General features: G+C 36.8%; 1 protein-coding gene across 1 annotated transcript in view; it reads right to left on the reverse strand.

Moving 5' to 3' along the window:
- Positions 1 to 20507, reverse strand: part of TRPM7 (transient receptor potential cation channel subfamily M member 7) — a 121508-nt gene that overhangs the window by 60066 nt on the left and 40935 nt on the right. Inside the window, exons 8-12 of the mRNA XM_065872746.1 lie at positions 13710 to 13884; positions 12506 to 12629; positions 9712 to 9784; positions 7818 to 7918; positions 741 to 875 (exon numbers count right to left, since the gene is read on the reverse strand). Of these exons, the coding sequence (XP_065728818.1) occupies positions 741 to 875; positions 7818 to 7918; positions 9712 to 9784; positions 12506 to 12629; positions 13710 to 13884 (608 nt within the window). The remainder of the gene's footprint in view (positions 1 to 740; positions 876 to 7817; positions 7919 to 9711; positions 9785 to 12505; positions 12630 to 13709; positions 13885 to 20507) is intronic.

The raw sequence follows: 20507 nt of genomic DNA on the forward strand, positions 1-20507 counted from the left end.
AATGATTGAGTAGTACAAAGACATTAGGAATGAAAAGAAAGAGATAAATAGGTAGAAACTGATAAATAAAAGGAAACAGCTTTGCAGAGAAGTCAAAGTTAGAAAGCTAGGATTTGGTCCTAGTATTCCTCAAGGTATACTTCTATTAGTAATGAAAAACTATTAAGAATAGTAGTATTTACCCTCTCCAATGTTAGTGATATGAAATTTGAAACAAAGTGAGAAAGGCTTTGTAAAAGGAATAATTAGTTTTCAGGAGCTCTTTAAAAGAAAAGTTGAAAAACAGTACGTAAGCTGAAAGTATGACACCACAAGGTCAAAATCATGAATGTAAACAACAAAAAGGAGAAAAGAAAAAGCAATGTGTAATTTCTCCATTGGTCAAAGGAATCAAAAGAAATTTGGTGTAACAAATGACCACCAAGAAAAAGAAGAAATATAATGACTCTATAATTAAGAACTTGATCTTACAGTTTTAAAAAGGGTTAAGGTGAAGGAAAGGGTTAACACTAAGTACATCTCTTTCCTATGTGGCTATGGTGACAGAGAAGGTCTCCAGAAACAGGGAAAGGGTTTCAGACTGTCATATAAACAATCTATACTAAGACTGGCTGTAATTTTTCCATGTAATCCAGCAAAATATTAAAGGTTTTACCAATAGGAATGAATATACTCAGGTAAAATGACACTTTCCAAAGATGATAAAACTTAGTCCACAAAGAATTTTAACATACACTTACAGTGTTGTAAAGTTCTTCCAGTCTAGGAATGGTAAGGAATTTATGCATGCTTACTCCATTTTCAATAAGAAGTTTTACAAATGCAACTCTATCCATTACAAGAGCATCAAGCATAGCTTGTTCCAAGGATCCAACCTAAAACAGTATCAAAATTAATAAAATTATACAAACAGTTCTACATGCAAGTCCTTAGGATTTATACATATTTGTTCCTAAACAGTTTTAAAACAAAATTAAAAAGATGCAAAGTAAAAGACTAGGACTTAAGGTATACAGGGAATAGATAAAAAGACCTCACTAGAGTAGCATTCCCTAAAAAACATTCTGTAGGACAGCAAAGGTTACGTGGGGGGGAAAACAAGAAAGAATCCACCATCAAGTAAATTTTGGGAAAAATACCTTAGAGCAATGGTTCTCAGTGTTTAAGAAAGGTTTTTTAGAGGGATCATTTCAATAATTGGGGGCCACTACTACATTTAATGGACACGGTCAAAAGATACCAGAAATCATGCAATATGCCAGACAATGTCACTCAAAAAGGAATTGCCTTATATCTCATACAACTTTCTATTATCCTGTTAGATTCTCACAAATGAAAATCCAGTAATTCTGCTTTACATATAAACACAAAGTATTCTGTCACAAACTTTCCAAAAATACAACTACTATATAAGTCAGAAAAGAATATACTTAGTTTTCTTTAGAACTTTAACAGAAACCATTCACCGTCAGAGAAAAATCATATCTCTTAACAGCAATACAACATGTGGCACTGCAGTTTAATATAACACACGTATCAGTCAGCATTTGTAGTGCTCCCTTGTAAGTTTTTAGAGACACTTTTACAGACTTCAACAGACACTGAATCAAATACTCTAAAATCAGTGAAGACACAAATACAGAAATTTCACTGAGAAGCATTATAAAAGTCATCTTATTAATGTAATAATATTAGTATGTTTAGTATTACTGATATATTAATATTTTAATAATACCTCATTGCTTCTGTATAATTTTAAATATTTTGGTATCATAGGAAAAAAAGCTTTGTGAAAATCAATACCAGAATCACTGGGTTTGGGCTTCCCTGGTGGCGCAGTGGTTAAGAATCCGCCTGCCAATGCAGGGGACACGGGTTTGAGCCCTGGCCTGGGAAGATCCCACATGCCGTGGAGCAACTAAGCCTGTGCGCCACAACTACTGAGCCTGCACTCTAGAGCCCATGAGCCACAGCTACTGAGCCCGCGTGCCTAGAGCCCCTGCTCTGCAACAAGAGAAGCCACCGCAATAAGAAGCCTGCACACGGCAAACGAGGAGTAGCCCCCACTCCCCACAACTAGAGAAAGCCCGCGTGCAGCAACAAACACCCAACGCAGCCAAAATTAAATAAATAAAATAATAAATTTTTTAAAAATCATTTTTTTCACCTCTTGTTTTTAAATCTTTATTGTCTTCAAAAGTTTACCATACAACTATACAACTTCTCTACAGCAGTTTCTATTACCATTTCTTTACCCAACCTACCCTTGATTTCCATTACTTTGCAAAGGATAGGGTCTCCAAAATCTTTTTAGTATACAGACTAAACGCATGCCTTATGCATGATGGATGATGATGAGACGGCAGATATGTTTTCTGTCATTTTTTTTTCACCACTCAGTTCTATTTCATAACAAGGAAAATATTTTGGCATTGCACTTAAAAACAAGGCACAACTAACTTATAAGAATGTAATACGTATTCAATTTCTCATATATTAACGGCCTGTAATTGATCATGGCATGTTACTCCTATTTTAGTTAAGATTATCTCCTACTTTCTCGTATCACATACAAATCTGATTTCTTATTAACTTATTCTAACATTAACAACCTTTACTCTATTGCTCAGTTGGCCTTCTCTCCTTTCTTTTCTTATCCTGTACTTGTAAGGGGTGTTCTTCTGTTCCCCATGGGTTTTAAGTTACCAACAATAACATTCTGTATTAGTCTGGTTAATTAAAAAAATCATCACCAAAACCTATGTCAAGGATCTTACCACCTATGTTTTCTTTTAAGTTTTATGGTTTCAGGTCTTATGTTCAAGTCTTTAATCCATTTTGAATTAATTTTTGTGTGTGGTATAAGACAGTGGTCAAGTTTCAGTCTTCTGCATGTGGCTGTCCAATTTGCCCAACATCAATAATTGAAAACACTGTCCTTCTCCCATTGTATATTCTTGACTACTCTGTCGTAAATTAATGGACCATATGTGCATGAGTTTATTTCTGGGCTCTCTATTCTGTTCCACTGACCTATTTACCTATTTTTATGCCAATACCATACTGTTTAAATTATCATAGCTTTGTGACACAGTTTGACATCAGGAAGCATAATGCCTCCAGTTTTGTTCTTCTTTCTCAAGATTGTTTTGGCTATTCAGGATCTTTTGTGGTTCCACACAAATTTTAAAATTGCTTGTTTTATTTCTGTGAAAAATGCCATTGGAATTTCGATAGAGATTGCACGGAATCTGTAGATTGCTTTGGGTAGTATAGACATTTTAGCAATACTAATTCTCCCAATCAATGAGCACAAAATATCTTTCCATTTCTCTGTATCTTCTTCAATTTCTTTCATCAACATATTATAGTTTTTAGTTCACAAATCTTTCACCTCCTTGGTTGAATTTATTCCTAGGTAATTTATTCTTTTTGATGCAATTGCAAGTGGGACTGTTTTCTTAATTTCTCTTTCAGATATTTTGTTATTAGTGTATAGAAACACAACAAATTCATGCATATTTATTTTGTATCCTACAACTTTGCTGAACTCATTTATTAGTTCTAACAGTTTTTTGGTGAAGTCTTTAGGGTTTTCTACACATAGTATCATGTCATTAGCAAAGAGTGACAGTTTTATTTCTTCCTTTCCAATTTAGATGCCTTTTATTACTTTTTCCTTCCTAACTGCTGTGGCTAGGGCTTCCAATACTATGCTGAATAAAAGTAGCAAGAGCAGGCATCCTTGTCTTGTTCCTGTTCTTAGAGGAAAAGCTTTCAACTCTTCACCATTGAATATGATGTTAGCTGTAGGCCTTTATTATGTCATATATGCCTTTATTATGTTGAGGTGCCTTCCCTCTATACCTGCTTTGTTGAGAGTCTTTATCATAAATGGATATAGAATCATGTGAAATGTTTTTTCTGTATCCACTGAGTTGATTATATGACTTTTATCATCGTTTTTCTTAATGTGATATATCACGTTGACTGATTTGCAGATCCCCAGAATAATCCCACTTGATTATGGTATATGATCCTTTAAAAGTATTGTTGAATTCAGTTTCCTAAATATTCTGAAGATTTTCAAAAGATGTTGTCTGAGGGTATGGATTCCAGTCAGTCTGAATCTGGATGCTGAAATACTTCCCTTAGGGACCCTGATAGGTAACTGCACATTCTCAACTACTGGGAGCTAGTAAAAATACAATACGTTGCTTAAACAAGCAGAAAGGTTTGAGAGAGAACAAAAAGCTGAGTCAAGGTTGATTGACAAGGCTCATCCCCTACACAAGGCTACTTCTTCAAGACTGGAAGAGGTGGTTGTTTCATCTACTGTACAGAAACCAAAACACAGTCAAGTAAAATGGAGAAACTGAGGAATATGTTCCAAATGAAAGAACAAGATAAAACCTCAGGGAAAAACCTCAATGAAATGGAGATAAGTAATTTACCTGATAAAGAGTTCAAAGTAATTATTATAATGATGCTCACCAAATTGTGGAAAAGAATGAACACAGTGAGAACTTCAACAAAGAGATGGAAAATCTAAGAAAGTACCAAACAGAAGTCACAGAGCTGAAGAATAAAAAACTGAACTAAAAAATACACTAACAGGGTTAAAGAGCAGACTAGATGAAGCAGAAGAAAGGATCTGTCAACTTGGAGATAAGGTAGTATAATTCACCCAGAGTAGCAAAAAGAACTTTTAAAAAAGTTAAGTTAGCTTAAGGGACTTATGGGACAACATCAAATGGACTGATACATTTTAGGGTTCCCAGAAGAAGAGAGAGACAAAGGGGCAGAAATTGTATTTGAAGAAATAATGGCGGAAACCTTCCTAACCTGGGGAAGAAAACAGACATCCAGATACAGGAAGCTCAGAGAGTTTAAAATAAGGTGAACCTATAGAGACCCACACCAAGACACATAATTGAAATGCCAAAAGTTAAAGACAAGGAAAGAATATTAAAAGCAGCAAGAGAAAAACAACTTGTTACATACAAGGGAACCTCCATAAGACTATCAGCATATTTTTCAGCAGAAACTTTGCAGGCCAGAAGGGAGTGGCATGATATATTCAAAGTACAGAAAGAAAAAACTTCCAACCAAGAATACTCTACCTGGCAAAAATTCTTATTCTGAATTGAAAGAGAGAAAGACTTTTCCAAACTAGCAAAAGCTAAAGGGGTTGATTACCACTAAACCAGCCTTTCAAGAAATGTTAAAGGAGCATCTTTTAAGCTGAAAAGAAAGGGTGGTAATTAGTAACAAGAAAACACAGGAAAGAAATCTCACTGAAAAGGTAAATATATAGTAAAAATAGTAGATTAATCACTTATGAAGTTAGAATAAAGGTTGAAAGACAAAAGTAGTAAAAATAGCCATGATTACAATAATTAGTTAAGGGATACTCGAGGTAAAAAGATGTAAACTGTGACATGAAAAACAGAAAAGAGGAAAATAAAAATGTTGAGATTTAGAATGGGATCAAACAAATGGTTATCAATATAAAATAGACATTACAGATATAAGTTATTATATGTAACCCTCATAGTAAACACAAAGCAAAAACCTATACACAAAAGACAAAGAGAAAAAAATATAAGCATATCACTAAAGTCATCAAATCATAAAAGAAGAGAGCAAGAGACAGAGAAAAAAGGAACAGAATGGAACTACAAAAACAGTCAGAAAACAATTAACAAAATATCAGTGAGTACATACTTATAATAATTATTTTAAATGTAAATGGACTAAGTTCAACAATTCAAACACACAGAGTAGCTGAATGGATAAAAACACAAGACCTATCTATACGCTGCCTATAAGACACTCACTTTAGATGTAAAGACACACATATAGACTGAAAGTGAAGAAATGGAAAAGGATATTCCATGCAAATGGAAACCAAAAGGAAGCTTACTTATATCAGACAAAATAAACTTTAAAAAAAAGACTGTAATAAGAAACAAAGATGGATGGCACATAATGATAAAGGGGTCAATTCAACAAGAAGATACAATATATGTAAATATTTATGTACCCATCATAGGATCATATAAATACATAAAATAAATATTAACAGTCTTAAAGGGAGAAACAGACAGCAATACAAAATAATAGAGGACTTTAATACCCACTTACATCAGTGGAGAGATCATCCAGACAGAAAATCAGTAAGAAAACATCAGCCTTAAATGACACAGTAGACCAATGGACTTAACAGATATATAGAACGTTCCATCCAAAAGCAAGAGAATACACATTCTTCTCAAGTGCACACAGAAAATTCTGCAGGATAGACCATGTTAGACCACAAAACAAGTCCTAATAAATTTAAGAAGACTGAAATCATGTCAAGCATCTTTTCTGACAACAATGGTATGAAACTAGAAATTACACAAAGAAAACTGGAAAATTCATAAATACATGAAGATCAAACAACATACTACTCAACAACCAATGGGTCAAAGAAGAAATCAAAAGAGAAATTAAGAAGTACCTTGAGAGGGCTTCCCTGGTGGCGCAGTGGTTAAGCATCTGCCTGCCAATGCAGGGGACACGTGTTCGAGCCCTGGCCCAGGAAGATCCCACATGCCACAGAGCAACTAAGCCCGTGCACCACAACTACTGAGCCTGCACTCTAGAGCTTGCGTGCCACAACTACTGAGCCCGCGTGCCACAACTACTGAAGCCCATGTGCCTAGAGCCCGTGCTCCGAAACAAGAGAAGTCACTGCAATGAGAAGCCCGCACACTGCAACGACGAGTAGACCCCACTCGCCGCAACCAGAGGAAAGCCCGCGCACAGCAACAAAGACCCAATGCAGCCAAATAAATAAATAAATAAAAAGTACCTTGAGAGAAACAAAAATGGAAATATAACATACCAAAATTTGTGGGATGCAGCAAAAGCAGTTCCAACAGGGAAGTTCACAGCGATGCCTACCTCAAAAAACAAGGAAAGTCTCAAATAACCTAACTTTACACCTCAAGAAACCACAAAAAGAAGAACAAACGATACTCAAAGTTAGTAGAAGGAAGAAAGTAACGAAAATTAGAACAGATATAAATGAAACAGATTGAAAAGACAACTAGAATGAAACTAGAACTAGTTCTCTGAAAAGATAAAATTGACAAACCCTTAGCTAGACTCAGGAAGAAAAAAAAGAGAGGACTCAAATAAATAAAATCAAAAATGAAACAGATGTTGCAACTGATACCACAGAAATACAAAGGATCATTAAGAGGTTAATATGAACAATTACATGCCAACAAACTGGACAGCCTAGAAGAAACAGATAAATTCCTAGAAACATACAACCTATCAAGACCAAATCATGATGAAACAGAAATTCTGAACAGTCTGATTACTAATAAGGACCAGACAGCTTCACTGGTAAATTTAACCAAACATTCAAAGAACTAATACCAATCCTTTTCAAACTCTTCCAAACTCATTTTATGAGTCCAGCATTACTCTGATACCAAAACCAGACAAGGACCCCAGAAGAAAAGAAAATTACAGGCCAACATTCCTGACAAACACAGATGCAAAGAGCACTATTTCTAAAACTTTTTTCAGTTTCAGGATTTTTAAAGATCTATACCCTATAAAAAACACAGTTTTTATCAAGAGGCAAATAGAACTTATTAAATCCTAAATGGATCTGAATGTTGCAGAAATGTTTGGCTACAATAAGTTTGCACTTTTGACTGACAGGTAAATGTCAAGTTAGGTAACAGTTTCAGCAAATACTTTGATATTAACTTAGCTTAATTAAATTACACTGTTTATATAGATTATTTACATACCAGCCACTGCTGTCCATAAACAAATACATGATTTTTGGCAATGTCAACTCTATCCCATGCCAATGTAAGGATGAGCTGGTCAAATGCAGATGCATTAGTGCCTAATCAAATAAAGAAAACAGTCGACAAGTTCAATTAATTTATCTCCATAAAATATGAACACTTATGAATTCCCCTCCTCCCCCTTTAATTAACTTACACAGCTGGTGTTAGTCACTATTCAGAGGTAGCCTGCCTCAGAAAGATAAGGTTACCCCAGGGTTGAGGACTTTTATTTTCCAACTATAGAAAAGACACAGCCTCATCCATCGCAAACAATTCAGAATGCACAAGAATGAACAGAAAAGAAAGATGATCTGTTTCTATCACAGCGATAGTATTGACTGTTAATATTATGAAAAATATCCTTACAGGTGTTTTCTGTGCATATATAAGTTCATACATATACTTATAATTGTTTATGCAAAAGCAGGTCATACTATACAAAATACTCAGCCTGCTTTATGTATATTTAGTTTTCAATAACAGTACATACAGATGTACCTTATATATATATAAATACCTTTTAAAGGTGAACTAAAATTTATTCAACAAATATTCTAACTAGTGGACATTTCACGTTATTTTGAATTTTCTGGTAAGTGTATCTTTGTGCACATATTTAACAGGATGAATCTGTAGAAGCCAAATTGCTGCGTAGAAGGGTATATAATTTAAAACTTTTGACACATTGCCAAAATATATTACAGAAAGGTTATATCATCCATCAGGAGTATACAAATACCCAGTAGGAGGATAAAAAGCTTTTTTTTTTTAATTTATGTTTTTTTAAAAATTATAACATCTTTCCATCATTTCCACATTTCCCCCAAGTATCTGTATTCTGCTAAAATCTTTTACTTAAATTTTGACTCATTTTTCCATGAGGTATTCATCTTTTTATTACTAATTTACAACACCTTTTTGTGATCCTTCCACATTCCTGTTCTTAGTTTTCTCATCTATAAAATGAGAAAAATAATAGGAAATCTTCATCTTAAGGCTGTCACAAGGGTAAACAACATAAACCACTAAAGCACAGTAGCTAGTACACAGAAAGTACACAGCAAATATTAGGTGCTCTCTTTTTATTTTTTATTTTTATGCAATCGCATTTATTGATCTTTCCCTTTATGGTTTCTAGGCTTCCTATTACTTATGATCTCTTATTCTCAGATGATGTAAATATGTTATATTTTATTATAGTATTTTTCAAATGTCTGATCTATTGGCAATTCATTGTAGTCTAATATTTGGGAAATTCTTATGAATGATAAAGATAGTGCCCTCTTGCTCTGCTTCTGCCACCTCACTGCATGCTTGGACTTTCAGGTACTCGGACAAAACAACATTTTAATTTCTAATTTTTGAAAAGATTTTTCACTATAGTATTGTTTGTCTTATCAGTTAGATGTCTTTGGAAAGATAATAAGAGGAAAACAATTCAACTGCGTGTGCATTAACCCCTTAGTCCTAGAAGATACCATTAGTTTTCTTTCCAAATTTTCCTCCCTAATGAAAATAGCACATTTAAGAATGCTATCCTTAATTTGCATTAACTAATACTCTATTACTTTTAAACAATTATTTTTCAGCCAATTAAAAATATGACGTTTGACACATTCTTAACAGGATAATTAAATAGGTCTAATGGCATAAATCCTGGTATGAACTTTTTAAAAAGTTATAAGATTCAAAACAAAAGCAAATTTGTCAAAGAAAGTGAACACTGTGTCTTTTTCAAAGAAAAACTATTGAAAAATTCAGGTCTCAAACATTTGGTCAAATTAAAAAATCCTAACTTATATAAAAACACTATAAATGAAAGACCTAACAAATGAATTTTAAGTCTTACCTTTAAGCAGTGCAGTAAGTATTGCTACATCTATATCTTGATGTTCATCTGATCCAATGTGGAAAACAGTAATCTATTTAAAGATCAATTCATAATATTATGCCTTTATATTTTATAAGCTAAGACATAACGCATATAAATCGCAAAGTAACTGCAAACTACTTGGCAGATATAGTTTTTTTGAGTCAGGAATAATTTCATTACAATCAAAACACAGAAAATTAAAGAATTTGTATCATTTACCAAATAAAATTCAAGTAGGGACTTCCCAGGTGGCAGAGTGGTTAAGAATCCACCTGCCAATGCAGGGGACACGAGTTTGATTCCTTGTCCAGGAAGATCCCACATGCCGCGAGGCAACTAAGCCTGGGTGCCACAACTATTGAGCCTGCGCTCTAGAGCCCGTGTGCCACAATTACTGAGCCCACGTGCCACAACTACTGAAGGCCACGCGCCTAGAGCCTGTGTTCCGCAACAAGAGAAGCCACTGCAATGAGAAGCCCACACACTGCAACGAAGAGTAGCCCCCACTCGCTGCAACTAGAAAAAGCCCACGCGCAGCAACGAAGACCCAACGCAGCTAAAAATAAACAAATAATAAATTTAAAAAAAATAAAATTCAAGTATATTCAAAATGTTTGGTTTCATATTATATTCATTTTTTATATATTTTATGTCCATTACTAGAATAAGCAATTTATGAGCTAAGGCTATAGATTACTAATCTGAGTAAATCCGGCTGTTTCTTCTGCAGAGTAGACACTTACTCAGTTCAAGTAAATATATGTGTTCTTGAATGAGAAGTGTTTTGTTGAATCCTTTTACTGGAAATTTATTTAAAATTATTTGAAACATAATACCATTAGAGAGAGGTTTTCATTTAATAATCTTTCCATAAAATAAAAGTCTATTGTTATAACCCCAATACAAAATTTTCAACTAACTTCATTTCATAGTATACAAAAATGAAATGCATGGAAGAAAACTGCAGATCAAACCATGTTATCATCCACCTACTTAGAGAACTGTAAAAATTTTTTGTCTCTGTAAACTTAAGCCCATGTCTAGATGACTGAAATTAAGCAACACTGGTCTCTATTTTTTTTTTATTGGAGTATAATTGCTTTACAATATTGTGTTAGTTTATACTGTACAGCAAAGTGAAACAGCTATACGTATACATATATCCCCTCTTTTTTGGGATTTCCTTCTCATTTAGGTCACCACAGAGCACTGAGTAGAGCTCCCTGTGCTATACTATACAGCAGGTTCTCATTAGTTATCTGTTTTACACATAGTATCAATAGTGAAGCAGCACTGATCTTTAATTTGAGCACTCACTCAGAGGAAAATAGGGTTTTTTCCTCCAAATATATTTTAGAGAAGCCAATAATAACTCTTTAGAGTTCTTCCTTGATCCTGAACATAATCTACTGAGGCTCAGTTATGAAACTTTTCCAAAAATAGAAGTGTAATAATACATGTCTCCACACCATATAAAAACTATATTCTAGGGGCTTCCCTGGTTGCGCAGTGGTTGAGAATCCGCCTGCCAATGCAGGGGACACGGGTTCAATCCCTGGTCCGGGAGGATCCCACATGCAGCGGAGCAACTAAGCCCATGCGCCACAACTACTGAGCCTGTGCTCTAGAGCCCATGAGCCACAACTACTGAGCCCACGTGCTGCAACTATGGAAGCCCGTGCGCCTAGAGCCCCTGCTCCACAACAAGAGAAGCTACCACAATGAGAAGCCCGCACACCACAACGAAGAGCAGCCCCCGCTCACAGCAACTAGAGAGAGCCCGCGCGCAGCAACAGAGACCCAACCCAGCCAAAGTAAATAAATAAATTAAATAATTTTTTTAAAAACCCCATAATCCTTCTATGCTATCTCTTAGCTTGAACAAAATTATAAATGACATCTTTACATGGTTAGAAAAGATTTTAAAATTTTAAATCCAAAGTTTTTAAAAAAAGTATTTCTCCAATTGGGAATTCTCTGGAGGTCCAGTGGTTAGGACTCCATGCTTTCACTGCAGAGGGCCTGGGTTCAATCCCTGGTCAGGGAACTAAGATACCATAAGCCATGGGGAGCAGCCAAAAATTAATTAATTAATTAAAAAGCATTTATCCAGGGCTTCCCTGGTGGCACAGTGGCTGAGAGTCCGCCTGCCGATGCAGGGGACATGGGTTCGTGCCCCGGTCTGGGAAGATCCCACATGCTGCGGAGCGGCTGGGCCCGTGAGCCATGGCAGCTGAGCCTGCGCAGCCGGAGTCTGTGCTTCGCAATGGGGGAGGCCGCGGCAGTGGGAGGCCCGCGTACCGCAAAAAATAAAAATAATAAAATTAAATTAAAAAAATAAAAAAGCATTTACCCAATTTAGAATGTACTTTGAATGAAATAAAAAGGCTTATTCTGGGCCTCCCTGGTGGCGCAGTGGTTAAGAATCCACCTACCAATGCAGGGGGACACGGGTTCTAGCCCTGGTCCGGGAATATCCCACATGCTGCAGAGCAACTAAGCCTGTGCACCACAACTACTGAGCCTGTGCTCTAGGGCCCGTGTGCCACAACTACTGAGGCCCACGTGCCACAGCTACTGAAGCCCATGTGCCTAGAGCCCGTGCTCCGCAACAAGAGAAGCCACTACAATGAGAAGCCCACTCACCACAACAAAGAGTAGCCCCCGCTCGCTGCAGCTAGAGAAAGCCCGCGCACAGCAATGGAGACCCAATGCAGCCAAAATAAATCTATATTAAAAAAAAAAGGCTTATTCTGTGAAATGTACTTACGAGCTCCTTTCTTTTCATACATTCCATCAGTGTTTGAAATAAATGAACTGCTTCACTCTGGCCAAAGTTAAATGTTTTTTTGATGGTTGAAATAATATCAGGCTCTGCTGCATCATGAAGATTCCTGAAGTAAGAGGAAACATAACTCAATCCACTGATTTCAAATTCCATTATTTGAAGAATCTAATATCAAGTCCTAGTGGATCCAGGCAAGACATTTGAAGATACTGTATTAATATTAAATACTTGACCCTGAGTGAAATTTTCTCCTTCATTAGATTCCTACTATAAGTCATAAGGGTGGAAAATGGAATGGAGTGATTTTTCTCTTTGAATTATTTCTTAATTTTTTATAAGGCATGTGTTAATGTTATCAGTTATACAGTATCTTATCATGTAAGACATTGTATAAAGATAATTTTAAGATAATATGGTGTAAAAAGCAGTATTTTAACAAAATGTGTTAAATACCAGCACATTTGCATTTTTATTTCTTTTTCTCAATACGGAATATATTTACATGCTCAAAAATATGATATAATATAAAATATAAAACTGTGAAAATTCATAGTGAAAGTGTCTTTCCCACTGTCTTCCATCAGCCATTCCATTTCAACTGCTTTCAAGAAACACTATTACTTTGTATAACATTTGAGGATCTCTTTCAATATATACAATTATCTCCTTGTCTTTTTTCCTACATAAAAGGTGCCAAAATATACATGTTACTGTACATTTTCCTTTTTTTACATATATATTTTGGTAATCTTTCCAAATCTAATATACAGATACCTGATGTAACTACAAACTACTCCGTTGTGCAGATGTACCTTAAGTTATTTATCTAGTCCCCTTGATATAAATGTTCTATTTTGTTCCAATCTTTTACTGTTACAAACCACACTGTATTGAGTAACTTTATATATGTTATTTCACATGCGTGCAAGTACATTTGTAGGAACAATTATCAGAAATGGAACTGTTGCGTCAAAAGATACGTGCCTCTATTTAACAGGTCTTTGAAAACTGTCCACTACAAAGACTTATATTTTAATTCATTCCAATAATGTATCAGACAGGCTATTTCCTCAAGACTTAAGAAGGTATTTTCATATTATTAAAACACTGAAATGAATCTAATATTCTAAAAACCACAGCTTCTTTACATAAAATTATTAAAAATATGTTGTAATCATACACTTACCCTCCTTCTTCTGTCTGTTTATGAATATATGCTAGTAGATCTGCAGCCCTGCCTGTTCCTTCACATACGACGACTGGAACAGGAGGACTTTCCTGAAGGTATTCTAAAACTGTGAGGATAACATTTGGCCCACCCTCAAATATAAGTGCCACCACAGGAACACCTTGAACAATTCCTTAAAAAAGGTAAAAGATTAATTATGATATTAGGCAAAATTCAGTAATTTAATCTTAGTTTTCACTCAATCAAAAATAAAATGCCAAAATATAATTTCTTATAAGACTATGTTGACTTAATATTACATACTCAACATGATATATAGTCTGATATAAATAAATTAAATACTGAATAAATTACTTTTGCACTGACTTTAAGTCTGTTCTAAATAACAAAATTAGAAAATCCAATATATAATGAGGCACACACTATAATTTATATATTCACTGAAAAGCAATAATTATTTTGTATATTTCACTACTTTAACTTGACAAGAAATTAAAACACCAATTTGGTTTTCAGTTTTTTAATACTTTATGAGTTGAACTTCTCATATGTATTTGTCTTTAATCACTTTTAAAATGTCTATTTTTGATTCCAAATGCATTGAGACATTAATATAGAAATTAACAGAATCAGGATTACATAGACAAAACAGATCAAAAAAATCCAAGACCTCTATTAAGAGTAACAAAAAATTTAGTGAATACCAATTTTTGTTTTACAATAACTTGTACTGCAGTGAAAGAATCCAAAATATAGGCATTCCCTAGTGGGGTATGAAGGATTCTAAGATATTCCTAATTTTTAGGAGATGCTATGACTCCATCATAATCTGAAAATACTGTTCTATGAGTTTGCATTTCTATTTCACTTTGTCATAGAGCTCACCTCCTTGGTCTCCTAAAATTATTACATTCTTTTTTTTTGGAAATAAAAATCCAGATGTTGAACCAGAAAGTTTGACCATGGTCAGAAAGGAAGACCAGAGGACGAAGGGAAGATGGCAGAAGAGTAAGATAAGGAGATCACCTTCCTCTCCACAGATACACCAGAAATACATCTACACGTGGAACAACTCTACAGAACACCTACTGAACTCTGGCAGAAGACCTCAGACCTCCCAAAAGGCAAGAAACTCCCCACGTACCTGGGTAGGGCAAAAGAAAAAAGAATAAACAGAGACAAAAGGATAGGGACGGGACCTACACCAGTGGGAGGCAGCTGTGAAGGAGGAAAGGTTTCCACATACATGCTAGGAAGCCCCTTCGCGAGTGGAGACTGCGGGTGGTGGAGGGGGAAAGCTTCGGGGCCGCGGAGGAAAGCACAGCAACAGGGGTGCTGAGGGAAAAGTGGGGAGATTCCTGCACAGAGGGTCAGTGCCGACCAGCACTCACCAGCCCGAGAGGCTTGTCTGCTCCCCGGCCAGGGCGGGCGGGGCTGGGACCTGAGGCTCGAGCTTCGGTCGGTTGGAGCGCAGGGAGAGGACTGGAGTTGGCAGCTAGAACACAGCCTGCAGGGGGTTAGTGCACCACGGCTAGCAGGGGCGGGAGTCCGGGGAAAAGTCTGGACCTGCCGAAGAGGCAAGAGACTTTTTCTTCCCTCTTTGTTTCCTGGTGCGCAAGGAGAGGGGATTAAGAACACTGCTTAAAGGAGCTCCAGAGACGGGTGGGAGCCGCGGCTAACAGCGCGGACCCCAGAGATGGGCATGAGACGCTAAGGCTGCTGCTGCCGCCACCAAGAAGCCTGTGTGCGAGCACAGGTCACTAACAACACACCCCCTTCCGGGGAGCCTATGCAGCCCGCCACTGCCAGGGTCCCAGGATCCAGGGACAACTTCCCTGGGAGAACGCACGTTGCGCCTCAGTCTAGTGCAACGTAACGCCAGCCTCTGCCACAAGCTCCTCCGCCAACCCCCCCCTCCCGCCCCAGGCTGAGTGAGCCAGAGTCCCTGAAGCAGCTGCTCCTTTAACCCCATCCTGTCTGAGCGAAGAACAGACCTACACGCAGAGGCGAGGCCAAATCCAAAGCAGAGCCCCGGGAGCTGTGAGAACAAAGAAGAGAAAGGGAAATCTCTCCCAGCAGCCTCAGAAGCAGTGGATTAAAGCTCCACAATCATCTTGATTTACCCTGCATCTATGGAATACATGAATAGACAAGGAATCATCCCAAATTGAGGAGGTGGACTTTGAGAGCAAGATTTATGATTTTTTCCCCTTTTCCACTTTTTATCAGTGTGTATTTGTATGCTTCTGTGTGAGATTTTGTCTGTATAGCTTTGCTTCCACCATTTGTCCTAGGGTTCTATCTGTCCAGTTTTTCTTTTCTTTAATTTTTCTCTTAATATTTTTTGTTTTAATAACTTTATTATATTTTATCTTACTTTATCTTCTTTCGTTCTTTTTTCCTTCCTTCCCTCGATCCCTCCTTCCTTCCTTCCTCCCTCCCTTCTTTCCTTCCTTCCTTCCTTTCTTTCTTTCTTCTAATTCTTTATTTCTACTTTTTCTCCCTTTTATTCTGAGCCGTGTGGATAAAAGGCTCTGGATGAAAGGCTCTTGGTGCTGCTACCAGGAGTCAGTGCTGTGCCTCTGAGGTGGGAGAGCCAACTTCAGGATACTGGTCAACAAGAGACCTCCCAGCTCCACATAATATCAAATGGCGAAAATCTCCCAGAGATCTCCATCTCAACACCAACACCCAGCTTCACTCAACGACCAGCAAGCTACAGTGCTGGACATCCTATGCCAAACAACTAGCAAGACAGGAACACAACCCCACCCATTAGCAGAGAGGTGGCCAAAAATGATAGTAAGTCCACAGACACCCCAAAACTCACCACCAGACGTGGACCTGCCCACCAGAAAGACAAGACCAGCCTCATCCACCAGAACACAGACACGAGTCTCCTCCACCAGGAAGCCTACACAACCCACTGAACCAACCTTAGCCACTGGGGACAGACACCAAAATCAGCGGGAACTACAAACCTGCAGCCTGCAAAACGGAGACCCCAAACACAGTAAGATAAGCAAAATGAGAAGACAGAAACACACCCCAGATGAAGGAGCAAGATAAAAACCCACCAGACCTAACAAATGAAGAGGAAATAGGCAGTCAACCTGAAAAAGAATTCAGAATAATGACAGTAAAGATGATCCAAAATGTTAGAAACCGAATAGAGAAAATGCAAGAAACATTTAACAAGGACCTAGAAGAACTAAAGATGAAACAAGCAACAATGAACAACACAATAAATGAAATTAAAAATACTCTAGATGGGTCAATAGCAGAATAACTGAGGCAGAAGAACACATAAGTGACCTGGAAGATAAAACAGTGGAAATAACTACTGCAGAGCAGAATAAAGAAAAAAGAATGAAAAGAACTGAGGACAGTCTCAGAGACCTCTGGGACAACATTAAACACACCAACATTCGAATTACAGGGGTTCCAGAAGAAGAAGGGAAAAAGAAAGGGACTGAGAAAATATTTGAAGAGATTATACTTGAAAACTTCCCTAATGTGGGAAAGGAAATAGTTAATCAAGTCCAGGAAGCACAGAGAGTCCCATACAGGAGAAATCCAAGGAGAAATACACCAAGACACATATTAATCAAACTGTCAAAAATTAAATACAAAGAAAACATATTAAAAGCAGCAAGGGAAAAACAGCAAATAACACACAAAGGAATCCCCATAAGGTTAACAGCTGATCTTTCAGCAGAAACTCTGCAAGCCAGAAGGGAGTGGCAGGACATATTTAAAGTGATGAAGGAGAAAAACCTACAACCAAGATTACTCTACCCAGCAAGGATCTCATTCAGATTTGATGGAGAAATTAAAACCTTTACAGACAAGCAAAAGCTGAGAGAGTTCAGCACCACCAAACCAGCTTTACAACAAATGCTAAAGGAACTTCTCTAGGCAAAAAACACGAGAAGGAAAAGACCTACAATAACGAACCCAAAACAATTAAGAAAATGGGAATAGGAACATACATATCGATAATTACCTTAAATGTAAATGGACTAAATGCTCCCACCAAAAGACACAGATTGGCTGAATGGATACAAAAACAAGACCCATATATATTCTGTCTACAAGAGACCCACTTCAGACCTAGAGACACACACAGACTGAAAGTAAGGGGGTGGAAAAAGATATTCCATGCAAATGGAAACCAAAAGAAAGTTGGAGTAGCAATTCCCATAACAGACCAAACAGACTTTAAAATAAAGACTATTAGAAGAGACAAAGAAGGACACTACATAATGATCAAGGGATCGATCCAAGAAGAAGGTATAACAATTGTAAATATTTATGCACCCAAAATAGAAGCACCTCAATACATAAGGCAAATACTAACAGCCATAAAAGGGGAAATTGATAGTAACACAATCATAGTAAAGGACTTTAACACCCCACTTTCACCAATGTACAGATCATCCAAAATGAAAATAAATAAGGAAACACATTCTTTAAATGATACATTAAACATGATGGACTTAATTCATATTTATAGGACATTCCATGCAAAAACAACAGAATACACATTTTCTCAAGTGCTCATGGAACATTCTCCAGGATAGATCGTATCTTGGGTCACAAATCAAGCCTTGGTAAAGTTAAGAAAATTGAAATCGTATCAAGTATCTTCTCCGACCACAACGCTATGAGACTAGATATCAATTACAGGAAAAGATCTGTAAAGTATACAAACACATGGAGACTAAACAATACACTACTTAATAACGAAGTGATCACTGAAGAAATCAAAGAGAAATTAAAAATACCTAGAAACAAATGACAATGGAGACATGACGACCCAAAACCTATGGGATGCAGCAAAAGCAGTTCTAAGAGGGAAGTTTATAGCAATACAATCCTACCTTAAGAAACAGGAAACATCTCGAATAAACAACCTAAAGCAATCAGAGAAAGAAGAACAAAAACACCCAAAGTTAGCAGACGGAAAAAAATCATAAAGATCACAGCAGAAATAAATGAAAAAGAATTGAAGGAAACGATAGCAAAGATCAATAAAACTAAAAGCTGGTTCATTGAGAAGCTGAACAAAATTGATAAACCATTAGCCAGACTCATCAAGAAAAAAAGGGAGAAGACTCAAATCAATAGAATTAGAAATGAAAAAGGAGAAGTAACAACTGACACTGCAGAAGTACAAAAGATCATGAGAGATTACTATAAGCAACTCCATGCCAATAAAATGGACAGTCTGGAATAAATGGACAAATTCTTAGAAATGCACCACCTGCCAAGACTGAATCACGAAGAAATAGAAAATATGAGCAGACCAATCACAAGCACTGAAATTGAAACTGTGATTAAAAGTCTTCCAACAAACAAAAGCCCAGGACCAGATGGCTTCACAGGCGAATTCTATCAAACATTTAGAGAAGAGCTATCACCTATCCTTCTCAAACTCTTCCAAAATATAGCAGAGGGAGGAACACTCCCAAACTCATTTTATGAGGCCACCATCACCCTGATACCAAAACCAGACAAGGATGTCACAAAGAAAGAAAACTACAGGCCAATATCACTGATGAACATAGATTCAAAAATCCTCAACAAAATACTAGCAAACAGAATCCAACAGCACGTTAAAAGGATCATACACCATGATCAAGTGGGGTTTATTCCAGGAATGCAAGGATTCTTCAATATACGCAAATCAATCAACGTGATACACCATCTCAACAAACTGAAGGAGAAAAACCATATGATCATCTCAATAGATGCAGAGAAAGCTTTTGACAAAATTCAACACCCATTTATGATAAAAACCCTGCCGAAAGTAGGCATAGAGGGAACTTTCCTCAACATAATAAAGGCCATATATGACAAACCCACAGCCAACATCGTCCTCAATGGTGAAAAACTGAAACCATTTCCACTAAGATCACAAACAAGACAAGGTTGCCCACTCTCACCACTCTTATTCAACATAGTTTTGGAAGTTTTAGCCACAGCAATCAGAGAAGAAAAGGAAATAAAAGGAACCCAAATCGGAAAAGAAGAAGTAAAGCTGTCACTGTTTGCAGATGACAGGATACTATACATAGGGAATCCTAAAGATGCTACCAGAAAACTACTAGAGCTAATCAATGAATTTGGTAAAGTAGTAGGATACAAAATTAATGCACAGAAATCTCTGGCATTCCTATACACTAATGATGAAAAATCTGAAAGTGAAATCAAGAAATCACTCACATTTACCACTGCAGCAAAAAGAATAAAGTATCTAGGAATAAACCTACCTAAGGAGACAAAAGACCTGTATGCAGAAAATTATAAGACACCGATGAAAGAAATTAAACATGATACAAATAGACGGACAGATATACCATATTCTTGGATTGGAAGAATCAACATTGTGAAAATGACTCTACTACCCAAAGCAATCTACAGATTCAATGCAATCCCTATCAAACTACCACTGGCATTTTTCACAGAACTAGAACAAAAAATTTCATAATTTGTATGGAAACACAAAAGACCCCGAATAGCCAAAGCAATCTTGAGAATGAAAAACGGAGCTGGAAGAATCAGGCTCCCTGACTTCAGACTAAACTACAAAGCTACAGTAATCAAGACAGTACGGTACTGGCACAAAAACAGAAAGATAGATAAATGGAACAGGATAGAAAGCCCAGAGATAAACCCACGTACATATGGTCACCTTATCTTTCATAAAGGAGGCAGGAATGTACAGTGGAGAAGGACAGCCTCTTCAATAAGTGGTGTTGGGAAAACTGGACAGGTACATGTAAAAGTTTG

This window comes from Phocoena phocoena, chromosome 2 (genome assembly GCF_963924675.1).
Source record: "Phocoena phocoena chromosome 2, mPhoPho1.1, whole genome shotgun sequence".
Classification (NCBI taxonomy): Eukaryota; Metazoa; Chordata; class Mammalia; order Artiodactyla; family Phocoenidae; genus Phocoena; species Phocoena phocoena.